Source organism: Helicoverpa zea, chromosome 10 (genome assembly GCF_022581195.2).
Source record: "Helicoverpa zea isolate HzStark_Cry1AcR chromosome 10, ilHelZeax1.1, whole genome shotgun sequence".
In the NCBI taxonomy this organism is placed as follows: Eukaryota; Metazoa; Arthropoda; class Insecta; order Lepidoptera; family Noctuidae; genus Helicoverpa; species Helicoverpa zea.
In genome coordinates, this window is record NC_061461.1 from 8,358,242 (window position 1) to 8,373,598 (window position 15,357).

The following is a 15,357-nucleotide window of genomic DNA, read 5'->3' on the forward strand; positions in this document are numbered from 1 at the left end:
ATAAAACGCATATTAAATACTTACCTTATTTGAAGCTTACATTTTAATTTCTGCCTGGTGTTTTCGACTCAATGACGAACTGTGGCCGCCGAGAACACTCGTCGCCTCCTGCCTGGTGGGGAGTGAAACTGGTCGGTGTGCGAGAGAGATGCAAGATATGGGGTAGAAAAGGACAGAGATAAAAGCGGAAAACACGTAGGTGCCTATCTCAAACTAGTAAGCTTCAAATAAGGTAAGTATTTAATATGCGTTTTATTTCAGGTAAAACGCTGCTATTCAGAAAAAATGGCGATTCGACGACATGGTGTTCGAATGTTCGAGTTTATTTCTTATGTCATGGCTTAATATTTTTTTTGTAGATTAAGGCGTTGTCCGTAGGCTGTTTACAATAACAAAGTAAAAATGAGTGAAAAAATTAAACACGCATCTATTAACTTCTTAACTGATCGAACCTTCTAGATTACAGACTGATTCAGAAAAAACAAACAGTTCCATTCAAATGAAAAGAAAGTACAACTGGGGCTTTGCTCAGATCTCATGAAATCCTTTATTTTAATAAAAATAAAATCGTAGGAGGTATTTTTCCAGTAATTATTCAAGAAATATCAACAATAAACCAGATATATTTTAAACAAAATTAACAGACATTATTTTTGTTTCAGTCAATAAAAGTTGAATCAACGTTCCTGGCATTCATCATCGCGTTTGCGTGTATAGCTCTCGTCATACCTGCGTACCTCCTCATCTTGGGAATACTGTCCTTATTCTCAAGGTCCAGATATGACGACGAATTAGAAACAGGAGCTCTATTCCCTGAAGCGGAGAACTCAAATTGCAATGACCGAGCTCTGGTGGTTGTGACGTTATTCTTCGTGCTCATCTGCTGGTTAGTACGATATTAACCTTGTATTTTCTTAAGGAACTCTCAAAGGCTTTACTAGTAGTCCACGATACTACAAGACGCCAATAAGTAAAACAGATTTTCAGCTAATATTTTCTTACGAGAGAAAATGGAACTGACATGTTCATTATTTTTACTTCGAAAACTAGTAAGATATGTGGTTACATTTAAAATAAGTTTTTTATCATTTTGTGATACTCTTTAGATAGCATAGCAGATAATTTTAAAATGTTGACCGAAATTCTATACCTACATTTTATGACTCATTTGAAATATTTGTTCACTTTCAAACTACAACATACACCCACACGAAACCCATTAAAGAAATTCGAAGAATCCTCTTACACAACGATCAACAATTGCAAATATTTAAACAGGATCCGCACACAATGTATGTTAATTCAAACGAGAAATATGTAACAAGTAAACACATTATCGCACACCAAATCATTCTTAAAGCTCTATTTAAATAAATTAAGAACTAATTTATTCGATCCCCGTGTTTACACACATCTAACGTGGATGCGACTTAATTAATTTTAAAACATACTTGGCGGAAATGTTGTGAGGAAACTTTGAACCTCTGGCAATGCCTAAGAAAGTTTGGCAAAGTTAAATTAAACGCCGACAGTGTATCGCGTGGATATCTGCCTTTTCAATCAGAAAACGGGAGCATCTTTTAAGAACCAGATGGTTGCTTTCTGATTGATTCATGACTTTGTAGCGTAATGAATGAACACAGAAGGTTCTGGATCATTTTGAAGGCGAATTTGAATGATTATTATAAGTGGTGGTATGAATATACTGTAATTGTGTGGATGATTCACAAGATTTTAAAAATATACCTACATATTGTGTATGAATATTTTAAGATTTATACATAGAAACCCAGCTGCTATAAATTTAAAGCAAAATTATGATAGCTCTTTAAAAATAGGTAAAAAAAATTACATAGATTTTTTTGAATTTTTAATTTTCATGCCTATGTGAAGAAGTTGTCATTCCGTGCATGACATAAAGACATAATGAAGTAATTCCAATTTGCATACAGCTGAAGCAATACATTGAAATGTTCCCAGGATTATTAAAATCTAATAGGGACAAGTGCAGCCATAGCACCCAATTCCTTTGCCTGTCAACGCTCATTAAAAAGGAACTTCACGTAACGAGGAAATAGTACAAAAAATGCCGATTTGAGGTCCTATTTCATGTTATTCAGTGATGAATTTGAAATGGAAAAGTTATTCGCTAAGACCACCAAATGATTATGTTTTTATGTTCTATTTTACATTTGCCAAAAATATAGGTCCTCATGAAACGGTAATATGCAAATGACGGATTAAAATTGCCAATTAATAATTTATCCTACATCAGCTCATTATTAACTTATGCGATATGCGACATAATTTTATAATTATAATATAGTTTATAGCCTGATTTGGTTGAAAGGTGCCAAGCCTATGTGTTAAGCCCATTTACATCGACAGCATATGCATCCATTTTTCTTAAAACGAAAAATTTAAAATTCATGGAAAATAGTTGTTTTCAGGAATCTGTCATTTTTGTTTTCACACAATCTTCTAAACTATACACTGAAAAATTGTAAGTAGGTATAAGATTTTTTTGGAAAGAACAAAACGAAAACCAGAGCAAAAGTAACAGTTATAAATAAATATTTATTCAATTTCCAACATTATAATATTCCTCTTAATTAAACAATTTCAGCGTCCTCATATCAGGGATGGCAGTGAGCAATGAACAGGCTCGGCTGGCGGCGTCGAACGGCCGCAACGTGGTCAGCTGCGCCTGCGCGGACATCGCGTCCTGGCTGTCGGCGGCTGCGCGCGAGTTGCATCATAGTCTCGTTCCTCCTGTGGATTTAGTGCTGTATGCTTATAAGAAGGATTTGAAGAGTAAGTTTCTTTGTAATATTGCAATAAGCCTCTTCAAAAAATTACTTTCAGACAGTTAGAGCAAGATATTTGTTGTTAAATAATAAATAAATAACTATGACATTCAAAGTTTTAAGCCAGGCCAGGGGTTGATTTGTCTTAAAAAGATAAGTAAATATTCGATAGGTTTCAATTTAAATCTATGCTATAATCTCAATGAGTGTAGTGTTACTGTACCTACGACTAAGTTTACTTTAACAGACAGACAGAATTTATTTCGCATTCCTAACTTTTTTATAAGCAGGTGTACAAATGACTAACTACATTATCGAAATTACATTTCTAAAGTACTTATTTAAGAGATGTTTTTATAACCCAGCGGTAAGTTCTACAATCTAAGTCAGCCACAGTCGTGGTTCGCAATTGCGCCCCAGATCTGCGGAAGCTCAGATTGTAATTGATTTAAATGAGCTAGCCGCAAACATTCGGCTTGCTTCCGTTCTTGTGGGAACATTTTGGTTTGAAACTACGGAACTGCAGTTTGTGAAATATTTTCATAATCACTTGTAAAAAAAGAACCGGTACCTAAATACATAGTTTAGAATTGCAAAAAAATTATATCAAAGTTATCCTAAAATACTACTCATAACACCATATAGATGACAAGAAACTGTTTTTCGCGGTTTCAAAATTATAGCCTAGAGTCTGTAAGAAATATTCAAATCAGTTTGGTAATTTTGGCGCCCTTAGTTACAAACAAAAACCGTCTTACCACAAAAACTCTTTAACGTCAGTTTAAGACTTGTCTAAAAAAATTTCAAATTATGACGTTGACATAAGGTTCATTTTGGAGCCATATTTTTTTTAGACAAGTGTAAAACAGTTTTTAAAGTTTTTGTAGTAAGGCCATATATGTTTCCTCTGTATTTAGTAGGTAAAGATTGTGTAATTTTTCACAAACTATAAACTACGTATGTTAAACAGCATAACATAGAAGTTACTTACGTATTCACAGCACATAGATGAGTGCTCTCATCTATTAATAAGCCTGAACGCCAGTCTTTGGAGTGTGATCTACAGGGTGCTATTGATGTCTCCGCATTCAAGAGTAGGTCAACAATTGGTATTGACCTACTAGTCGCGTCATGTTGATATCTCGATAGACACTAGAAACACTCGATATGTCAACGATACTATGTGAATGGATGGTATAAATAAGTATAAATACGTACGTTTATTATGAGTATCAGTTTTTTGTTAATGGGAAAATTATTTGATTCAGACATGCGTGTTATGGGTATGAAAGAGAGGAAGGATAGATTATTAAATATTTATTTACACTAATCCATCATCATCAACCTATCGCAGTCCACTGCTGGACATAGGCCTCTCCAAGTGCACGCCACTGAGATAGATTTTCGGTTTCTCGCATCCAGCTCCTGCCAGCCGTCTTGCGCAAGTCATCACAAATGTAGTAAAATTACATATAATGCAAACATGGCAGTAAACTGTTTTAATCGCTATAATGTGCAGGTATTTTACTTTATAATTAAAAACTTAGCAATAAAATGAAAAACACCACGTATGCCTATTATATGAAAGTAGGGACGTTGTTCAAACATTTTTATCCACTTTAATTAAGTTTTCAGAAAAACCGGTGTGCATATTATGAAAAGCTGTCTTTTTTCTAGAAATAGTACGTTATGAAGGTACCTGAATTTTGTAGGACTAACGACCTATCCATTATGAAAAGCTTCGGCTATTTTTCAGCAGGTAGGTATATGAAATAGGCAAACGAGCGATAAAAATAGATTTTCAGGCACGTGATTTTGTATGAAATAAAAATAAGGATTAAAAAAATATCTGCTAAAAATAAAGTGATACCTACATTTGAAATAATAAACGAAATAGTTTCACAATTTGTTTTTAAAATAGTCCGTACGTTCCAGTAACAGATTGAATTTTGTGATTTTCAACTTACCTACTTTCAATACGATATTGCTGGCTGTCTACCTACATTTACACGTAAACAATTGTTTCTCGTGGTCCCATTCACATCCCGAGGGGACTACTTCCCGCAGTCGGATAAAGATCCTATGTCCTTTCTCACGCTTACGACTGCTTGTGCCCTAAGTTGCGTTTAGATCTGTTCAGTAGCTTTGACGTGAAAGCGCGACTAGATTAGATATTATCACATTTATAATATAACTAGCTTCCGCCCGCGGCTTCGCCCGTGTAGAGTTCGGTTATATCGCGTTTCCAAGAGAATTCTTCAAAAGTCCGGAATAAAAACTATCCTATGTTCTTTCTCAAGGTCAACTCTATCTCTGTGTGTAAATCAGTTCAGTGGTCTAGACGTGAAAGCGTAACAGACAGACAGACAGAGTTACTTTCGCATTTATAATATTAGTAGGGATGATTTCAGTTTAAAATATTACCTAGTATAATTCCATTATCTAGAACATTTGGTTGAGAAACCAATCAAGTATAGAAGGTATTCAAGACAATGAATGGCCAGGTGATTTATTATCTCTGTTCATTTGCAGATGTGGAGTCTCTGTTAGGAGAACCGATCCAACAAGCTATATCTTCTGAGAGCGGTATCGATCTAGTGTTCGATTCCTTGGTAGATATAATTTCAGGTATGTGTCACATTAACTTATTAATCGTCTTCAAAAAGTAGGATTCCGTTTTTAAACAGTAGGTATGTTTATAAGTTTGTGCGTGATTATCTCACGTTTGGCAGAACTGATATTGATGCGGTTTTCAGCATTGTGGGTACCTAACTGCCAGACTTAGAAGAAGATAAAATATAGCAGTCGGTTTTATTTTGTTAAGTACAGTTTCACTCACATCGATAATATTTTACTGATACAGGATAACTATCTCCGATGGACCACATATCTGACTGAACTAACAATAGATTTTCGGTATTATGAGAATTATAGATTATTTTAATAATGTCTAAATAAAACAATTCCCAAGAAAATTAACTTAGTCAAAAGACTGAGTGAATATCTTTCAAAGATCATTTAAATAAAATTGAAGTTTTGAGAAATTGGCGATTATAATATTATAAACTCTAGTCGCAGAGGTCATATGAAATAATCTACATACATTCAAGATGTCTGGAGAAAAGTTTGTTTTGAGAATTTAATTAAATGAATAATAAAAACTTTCTTTGAATCAAAGTCATAGTAAAATCATCTACTTAATCTACATAATACCAGTATTATAGAAGTTGTTCAAAGCTTTTAAAATATTATTTACTCATTATACTAATGGAATTTTTTGAAGAGCATTATGGAGTACATAATTTGTGATACAATTATGCTAACATAGAAACAAAAAACATATTTACACTTAAACTTTGCAAAGCCACTACAGTAAAAACATGAGTCTACTTTTGCGCAGTCGGGTAAAAACTCTGATGTTAGACGTTACAGCTTTTTTATCGTCCCACGGCTGGGCACAGGCCTCCTCTCACACGGAGAAGGTTTTTTTTTTGCAATTTCATCAGCCATTGGTGTCTAAGATATACTTAGAAAGTATATATGTAACTTAGATTTAGTAGTTGTATTAGTACTTGACTGACCGGGAATTGAACCCACACACTCATACATGAGAGGTTGGTGCTTTACCTACTAGGCCACCACGACACAAAAACTCTGTATTCCAGCAGAATGCTTTGCCATTTTCAGAAAGTGAGGACCTATCAACGAAGATATCTTCGCTAAGAGACGTGAGCATCAAGGCAGGGTCCCTGGCTTCTGCTGCATCAGACAGGATCAAGGACTTGGCTAGGCAGCTGGAGAACCTGAAGAAACATTGCACGTTAAAGGATTCACCCCTTTGTGATACGATTAATACGCATTCATTGGAATTGAAAATGAAGTTTGATTTGGTATGCTTATTTTATATTTTTTCTTGATTTATATTTTGCCATTATTATGATTGCTTACGTGAAGCGTTACATTATCTAATGATCAATTCACAATTTTTTATTACCACTGTGCTACTCTTATTTTTGTGTGATTATGAAAATAGCTAAATAAATATTTAAACCCATGAATCTTGGACCATGGATTTCTATAAGCAATCTTTTCGTTGATCTGCGATTAGAGATTGAATTTTGACACTAGCTCTATGTCAATTATCCAGATCGCAAAACAACTGATCAGACAGATCGGTTATAGAAATCCACCAACAGCCACGTCCTACGCATTACATTCGTAAACACGTTAGATAATATAATTCGATAGTGTCCTTGATTCGGTTCTCACATATTGCTCCAGATTCTCCACGAGCAGCAGTTGTTGGAACTTCGCACTCTGGGGGTGGAGAATTTGACACGAGCGATAGCGACAGCCAGACAAGAGTTCAAAACTTTACCTTCCGCTATACTCGCGCAGACCACAGTTGTGAGGGAAGGTAATTGTGGCCTATTTTTGTAAAAAAAGAATAACATTATACATATAAAGTGCATAATAAAATGTATGTGAAAATAATTAAATAGATACAAGAAGGTCAATTCATGTCGCAGTATTTTAGGCCCGATTTCACTGGTTACCGATAAAGTGTCAGTTAGCTATCTGCCTGATAAAGGCTGCTTATAATTTCTGCCAGAAATTGCTGAACATATTATGAAAAAAAATTGCAGTTCATCTGGCAGATAAGTGCTTAAAATGCTATCAGAGACCTTATAAGTAACCAGTAAAATGAGCCTTGTGTCTGAATTATTATATTCTAAAATTATCTTATAAAAAACCGCTCTCTTTCACTGCAAAATATAATTCGGTTTCTACAATCTTGAATAATTATACACTACATTACACATTAGTTTTCCGCAAGCCGTGTGCGTTTGAAAATCTTAATCGTTTTTTTATTTTCTCAGATATCCAACGAGACGTAGAACTCCGTAGAGAGGCAGTGCACAGTTCAGCTAAGATTCTTAGCGACATAGTGCGCCATCTGACGTCGGGTTTGCACACTATCGCCAGACAATTGGAGATCGGCCTCGAGAGAGTGCAGAGATATGAGTTCGCGAGATGGACTCTTATGTTAGGTTGGTAATGATTTCGAAATTAAGTTGGGAATTTATGTTTTGATAATCTGTTAATAATTTTAAACTGATATTTAAATGAATTCCATTGAGCAAGCGTGGTGAGTAATGCTCAATCCTTCCGTGTGAGAGGAGGCCTGTGCCCAGCAGTTGGACGATAAAAAGATTGTAACAGTAACATTTAAATGAATCTGTAAATAGATACGCTTAGCAAAAATCTTTTTAAAAAACCCATATTTTGATCTGAAACATATATCGGGTGTGTCGTTCATAATCACATTAAATGAAATGCGTTAATATACTGGTTAATATATGTCGATAAACACAAAGAAAAAAGAAAAATACGTAAAAATAAAAAAACGAATTTTTCAAACAAAGTAAATAGAATAAAAATGTGCGAAAATTAGAACACCATATAAAGTCAGTCATTACAAACAACTGAAATTCTCCCTTGAAAACTGACAGCTGTCAACTGATCAAAACATTCGATACTCCTAACTTTATCTCTGCTTTACACATCATGTTGTAAATTATAAAAACGAAAAATGACTCCTGCGGCTAAACCACTGAATGGATTAGGTTATTTTTTTTACAATTCGCCATAGAATATCATAAAGTATATGCTATAGGATTTAATGTGATTGTGAACGACACAACCGTTATTTACTAATTTATTTGTAAAATGATTAACTTTAAACAAGTAGGTAATGGTATATTTACCTCATCTATTATTGTTTTAAATAAAAAGTAAATATTTATTTTGCAATAAATGGAAAATTATATTCAATTCGAATATCAAGCGCCTGAAAAAATAACGAATGCTTTTTGTTATTTTGCATGATTGTTTTAACATATTCAATAGCAATAATCGCTTAAGGGCATGAAATATGGAATTAATATTACCTATACTTTTTAACTAAAAATAATATACTAACGCAATTTCAGCATGCATTGTTACTTTGGCTTTGTCATGGTGCTTATAATCCTGGCTATGCTTTGCGGTTGTGGTCACGCCAAAAATCACGCAAGACGGACTTTGAAAGTGTAAGTAATCTTATTAATATGCCTAAGACCTTCTAAGGTTTGCTCACACCCCTCAATTTCTGCATGCTTAGATATTCTAAGGTTTGTTTATACCCTGTAAAGTCTTCTACTAACTCCTATTTATATACAACAAGCAATACTTACATGAACAACTTAAGCGGCAGTTTTCATAAAACATTATACTAGGAATTTTTATGTACAAGTTTCAAAGTAAACTATTGTTTAAAAAAAACTGAAGTTTGTGCTGTTGGTTTACTTGGGTCCATAATGTTTTGACTACTTATTTGTTTGCTATGTTTATCTTATAATGCTTCTTAACTGATTAACGAGACAAATGAGTATTGAGATAAACTGATACCAAAAAAGACAGCATAGTTTTTATTCTGAGCATGAAACGAAATTCCCTCAGGCAGCTATCATCGAATGAAAACTGTTTTTGTTTACTTTTTCAGCTCAGCAGTATGGCTATGTTTCGCGTCTCTTATACTATGGACAATAGTATCTGTAGTGTTTCTCATAGCCGGCCATGCAGAAGTAAGTAAAACAAACATGATTATAAAATACAAAGTAATTTACACATCGTAATCAAAGTTGTAAACAGGGCTTGTTCCCGTTTACTCCAAACCCATTGATTTCTGTTAGTAAAGTTTTCATACATTTCTTCTACTTGGTTACAAAATTTTTGTAAAAAAAAAATAAAAAAAAATAAAAATATACAGGACCTCCAAATTCCTTTCACATGGCTCCAAAGAATGTTGTAGACCTATCATCAGCAAAATATCAAAATTACATCTTTGTACTTAATTTCTTTTGGAGCTCGGTGGAAGGATTTTATTATTTGTAAAGAATAGTTTTATTCGTTTTTTTTACCCGTTGGGAAGGAATTGTAGAGCAAGTGAGAACAAGCCGTAAAAAGACCATTTGAAGGTGCAAAAAGCCTTTGTTCGCCCATTTGTGAAAATCGCTTTTGTGTGTATTGCCAAGTATTTGTTTGAAGGCATTTGAAACGCCAGGCTACGGAGCAAGTTGAACATGCGTCTGATACTAAGTTTGAGCTAAGTTCATCTACAATGTTATTTGTGGCGTATGCTGTTGTAACGCAAGTTTCGTGTTATGTTAGTTACTGCATAATATTACATACTGTACGGTTTGTTTAATAATATAATTTGAGAAAAAGAATATTTGGCATGGGTGGCGTATCGTATATTTGTTCTGAAGAAAACTTTATTGTATAAGCTGCCGTAGCTATATAGGTCCTTCAATGTATGGGACTAATTGAACTGACAGTGTCTTTTTTTTCCTTCAGAATATCGGCTTTTATATTTTATTTTAGCAGTTAATTCGGATCAGCAATCTCTCGTTACATCCCTTTAAAAAAACTAGGCCAATTATCAACCAAATTAAACTACAACAGAACAAAATATTCAAACACAAAATTTTCGCAACAATTCGTGCAGAAAATGTAGTTAGAAATTCTAGCTCCTCGAATACTCTCGTACCTAAGACTCTTCACAAATCCAGCACATTTTTACAGGTGTACGTCTGTCACTCCTTGTGGGACTCTCAATACGAAACTCTGTCGAATTTGTTAGATCGACCGTCACCTCTTCTGGCTAACAATGAGGGCATTTTCGACGCCATGTTCAGAGAACTCGAGAATATTACTATTGATGTCTCTGTTAAAGATGTGCTCAGGTAATACTTTTATATAACTATATGGTTTTCTTGCTGACTGAATTAATTAGATAGATCAGAATTCAAGCATTCTACAGATAATATTTGAAACTGGATCAAAGTGCTGAACATTCTTTTGAGGACTTAACTATAAGACCAAACAGCGCTTTCACACCAGTGGATTTTCTAGTCGGTTTTTTACGCGCAGCACATTTCGAGCGACAAAAAGCCTGTCGCTCAGTTTCACTTGTCATTGTTTCAATTGGCAGCAGTCTATTGTTTGCGTATCGTACTTGCGTCCAACCCAAACAATCCGCTCTGAAAATCCACTAGTGTGACAGCTCTATAACGTACCTTGAGAAAATAATGTAAAATGTAATGCAATGCAAATGTTGTTATTATTGATCATTTGTCACCCTTTGTCATAGCGCAAGAATAGTTTACCATTGATAAAGCCCTCTGTTTTTGATGATACTATGATTTAATATTACAGGGATTGTGAAAAAGACAGACCAGCGTACGTTGTCTTTCAACTGGACAAGATACTTGATGTAAACAAAGAGACATCTTATTTTGAATGGGAGGAACTGCAAAAAGACTTCGGAAAATTAGCCTCGTCAATAGACGTTGGTCTTTTGAAGACAATATCTGTTAGTTTCAGCCGTTTGTTACATGAAATGCTGGTCGTTTCTGATGTCAATATTGCTAAATATAGGTAAGATTTTATTTTTTTTAAATATTAAAATATTTAAGGATGTATAAATATTGAATTTGGTCTTTTGAATTTAGAATGGACTACAACGTTCCCGTAGTAGGAAAAGACCTGCCTTCTCTAGTAGATCAATTAGAGAATATAGCAGCTCAAGTCACAGATTTAACTACTGCAGGGAGATTGGAAACATTAGGTATGGGTATTATTCTTTTTACTATGAACCACGTAAATATTCATTTTTTTTATTTTATTTTGATCTTCATGGATGTAAATAGCTCGTCTTTGCCACAAAAATCTTTAAATTAACCAAAATTTGAGATGATTGATGACCAAGATTGATTTGAGTCTGAGTCTTAAATTATATTCCGTATTAAGTACCTGAAGTTATAGGAACTGTGTTAAAGAAGATTGTTTGTATTTCAGCCACAAGAACACAGAGACTTTACCAAACAAACATCAAACCACTGGAACAACTACGAGCAGACGTGGTCTTCAAATTGACGGAACTAGAACTACAGTTGTCACCTTTCAGAAGAAAGCTAAACATTTCTCTAAGCCACATCCATACAGCGCAGTTTTATATCGACAACCAGGGTGATGTGATTGCGCAGAAGGTAAATGGTTTTTCTTTTATTCAGGCCCAAGTTCATCGACAAACTAAGCGACCGTTTTTCTTAAAACAACTGCTTACTTTGTAACTTGAAAAATACATATTACATACTTTGTTTTAAGAAAACTAACGCTTATGTTGTGGGTGAACTTGGGCCTTAGAAACCTTGCTCTTGTCAGTACAGATTCTGCTATTTCTATCTATCTGTTAGTTCTAGAAAGACCAACATTTTTGGGTCCTTAATCTATTTCCGTCTCAAAGGTATACAAAATTGGATGGATACCCATCAAAAAATTGATATTTCAATGTAATAGCGTAGCTTATTTAACAGTCTGCTAAGTAGTCAATGAAGTAAAAAAATTACTCGAACTGAGCCGATTTACAGCACATATCTATACTAATATTATAAAGCTGAAGAGTTTGTTTGTTTGTTTGTTTGAACGCGCTAATCTCAGGAACTACTGGTCCGATTTGAAAATTCCTTTCAGTGTTAGATAGCCCATTTATCGCGGAAGGCTATAGGCTACTTTTTACCCCGGTACGGGAAGTAGTTCCCACGGGATGCGGGTGAAACCGCTGGCAGAAGCTAGTTGCAAATATAATATGAAACAAACTTGATCATTTAATTTCAGAAAGTATCAATGTACATATCCCGGCTGGTGTCCCACGCAGCTGGGTGGCGGACTCACGTGCTCATATCGACAGGCAAGCACGCGGCCAGGTGTAAACCGTTGTATGCAGTGTATGCGGCTGCGAGGTCGTTGTTATGCTCACAATACGTTTCGTCTTTGGTAAGAATTTATGTTTTGAATATAAGAAACATACCTTAAAACATTCATACTGATATATTAAATACATAGAAGCTTTTGATATCGTGAATGTTTAAAAATCTTAATAATATTATCAAGGCGAAAGTATCCCAATCTGTTTGTTATATAGACGCGTTTACACCAGAACTATTGAACTGATTTAAATTAATATATGTTAGATACTTGGATAGTCTAGAGCCTGAGATAAAGGAATAAGAAGATTCAGAAATGAGTCCCTACAACATTAAATAGTTTTGAATACATGACCCTAAATAAGGCTAATCCAACATAGAATAAAATGAAATACTTACAGATATTTGTCAAACAAACTACTATTATTTTTTCTAATACTTTCAGCACGGGTGGTGGGTTTGCGGGATTTTCCTAGGGATTTCATGGTGCGCCGCGCTAACTCCACTTTGTGTCAAACTTTGGCGAACGTACGGAAGGAAAATTAGGGCTCACGAAGCTATGACTCTCGCCAACTTGGGCTCTGGGTTAGTATGGTTTATTTTAACCAGTTTGAACTAGTTTTGATCTGTTTATTTTACTTATTTTTGACATTTTGCGCAATAATCTTGTGTAGACAGAAACTTCAAATATTCTCTATATTAGTACGTAGTAGTATGTGCAGACATCACTATTTGGTGGTTGTAAAGGGATACATGAGTGCGAAATATAAAGAGTTATTTAATTTTTCCAGTATCAAAAGACTAATTTCCTTACACAGCCGTGTTTTTTTTTCAGGAACCAGGAAACTCCAACAACTGCTTTATGCGACGGTAGCAATTGGAATACACCTGGGTTAGTAGTTCATCTGTAACCTTAAAATAATCAAACAATTTGACTTCATACTTCAATCGCGATATAATTATGTTCCCTTACAGTTCTCAATTTTCTCTGCACCGCTCATGACTTTTACCTATTTAAAAACAGTAGACAAAAAATTGTATTTAAAACAAGGTTAAGGAAAAAGTAGAACTAAAAAGTATTATCATAATGCAAAGGAACTATAATAACCCATTGCTTCAGGCCTCCTGCACCACCTCCCAGGAGTGACAGCTGGTGAAACTGTGATCATCAATAGAGAGAGTTTTAAAAGGACATGCTTTTAAAAGCACAAAATGAACTCTGAATGACTTTCTCAAGTCTTCGATATGATTGAGAGAAAAATTAAGATATTATGATCGTAATTGTAAATCAGTTAATAGAAGTATATTACTGTGGATGTGTTTTGTACCTACCTGTATGTTTATTTAGTAAATCTTAAAAATATACATTTAGGATAGGTGATTAATTTATAAAATACTAATGTACTTATGTAATAAAGTTTGTAAGATCTTTTTAAGAGTATCTATTGAGTATCTTTGTATAGCACGACACAGGATAATGACTTAAAATAAAATAATATGTGTGAATAACATTTAGGATAGGTGATTAATTTATAAAATACTAATGTACTTATGTAATAAAGTTTGTAAGATCTTTTTAAGAGTATCTATTGAGTATCTTTGTATAGCACGACACAGGATAATGACTTAAAATAAAATAATATGTGTGAATAACATTTTATGATTTAATTCTTACTATATAAATTGTACAATAACACCTTTTATTATGACCAAATATATTATTTGCTTCAATTATGTGTTCTTATTATTTTACGTTCTCTTTGTGCCAAAACATCACTATTGCCTTAAGAAAACAAAATGTGACACACAATTTTAAAACTGCATTTCTGATAATATATTTTTTTAAGTTAAAATCAAGCTTCTATATACAATTTGGACAAATAAAATATTTTAACCACTTTAGACTGAAAAATATAGTTTGATTAATGGTTCCTTTTAAACGTGCGGAAGAAATATGGTTTGGAACTTCAAGATTAATTTCTCTAGTAGAATATTATTTTACCGCAGATGTTTTTGGCTAAAATAACGATTTATTGGCGAAGATTTTTTACAATATAATCCGCTTTTAACAAGGCATTGTTTTATTCATGCCCTAATACACATTATCTATTTCCAGTTACGACTGATTTTCAGGCTTGTGTTACGCGAAACCATTATAATATCTCATACCAAAACTCCAATTCTTAAGCCTACGCGCACACTAAGTTAGCCGGATTTTGTCCAACTATCAGCGGACTAAAAGTTTGCAGTATTCGCGTACTCTTAGATTTGCAAAGGTACGTGGGTAGGCCTTTCGCTGTCATTTCCAGATAGACATGAACCACATACCTATTTATTCAAAGCATACATTCTCGGTAAATAAGTGAACGTCGAACGTATTGGCATATACCTAGGTACTAATGATGTGTGACCTAAATGCCTGATTTACATATTATGGTTCAATTTAAATTGGCTTCGATAGTCAAACTTAATTACGAAGTAGGTAGTAGAACCATTACTGAGACTGTAAAATTCAAATTACGATAACACTGGCTGGTTGGATTTGTTATTATTTTTTAAATGGTTTATACTCTTTACAAAGTCGAACAACAATATTTATTTATAAGTAATATGCAGCAACAAAATAGTTGGATAAATAGAGTAGATACAATAAATAGTGAGAAAAAAATATTTAAAATAAAACTTTTAATAAACGAATTCATCAATATATATTTTTTTCAATTTAATAAAAAGATACCTTA

At 33.9% G+C, this 15,357-nt stretch overlaps 1 protein-coding gene across 1 annotated transcript in view; it reads left to right on the forward strand.

The window, feature by feature from the left end:
- LOC124633934 (prominin-2) overlaps positions 1-14,060 on the forward strand; it is a 28,517-nt gene extending 14,457 nt beyond the window's left edge. The window contains exons 3-18 of the mRNA XM_047169314.1: positions 663-886; positions 2,627-2,814; positions 5,340-5,435; positions 6,495-6,697; positions 7,089-7,224; positions 7,688-7,862; positions 8,801-8,899; positions 9,352-9,433; positions 10,434-10,594; positions 11,067-11,288; positions 11,363-11,478; positions 11,709-11,899; positions 12,528-12,686; positions 13,062-13,201; positions 13,452-13,508; positions 13,737-14,060. Of these exons, the coding sequence (XP_047025270.1) occupies positions 663-886; positions 2,627-2,814; positions 5,340-5,435; positions 6,495-6,697; positions 7,089-7,224; positions 7,688-7,862; positions 8,801-8,899; positions 9,352-9,433; positions 10,434-10,594; positions 11,067-11,288; positions 11,363-11,478; positions 11,709-11,899; positions 12,528-12,686; positions 13,062-13,201; positions 13,452-13,508; positions 13,737-13,773 (2,286 nt within the window). The 3' untranslated portion in view covers positions 13,774-14,060. The remainder of the gene's footprint in view (positions 1-662; positions 887-2,626; positions 2,815-5,339; positions 5,436-6,494; positions 6,698-7,088; positions 7,225-7,687; positions 7,863-8,800; positions 8,900-9,351; positions 9,434-10,433; positions 10,595-11,066; positions 11,289-11,362; positions 11,479-11,708; positions 11,900-12,527; positions 12,687-13,061; positions 13,202-13,451; positions 13,509-13,736) is intronic.
- Positions 14,061-15,357: the final 1,297 nt, after the last annotated feature.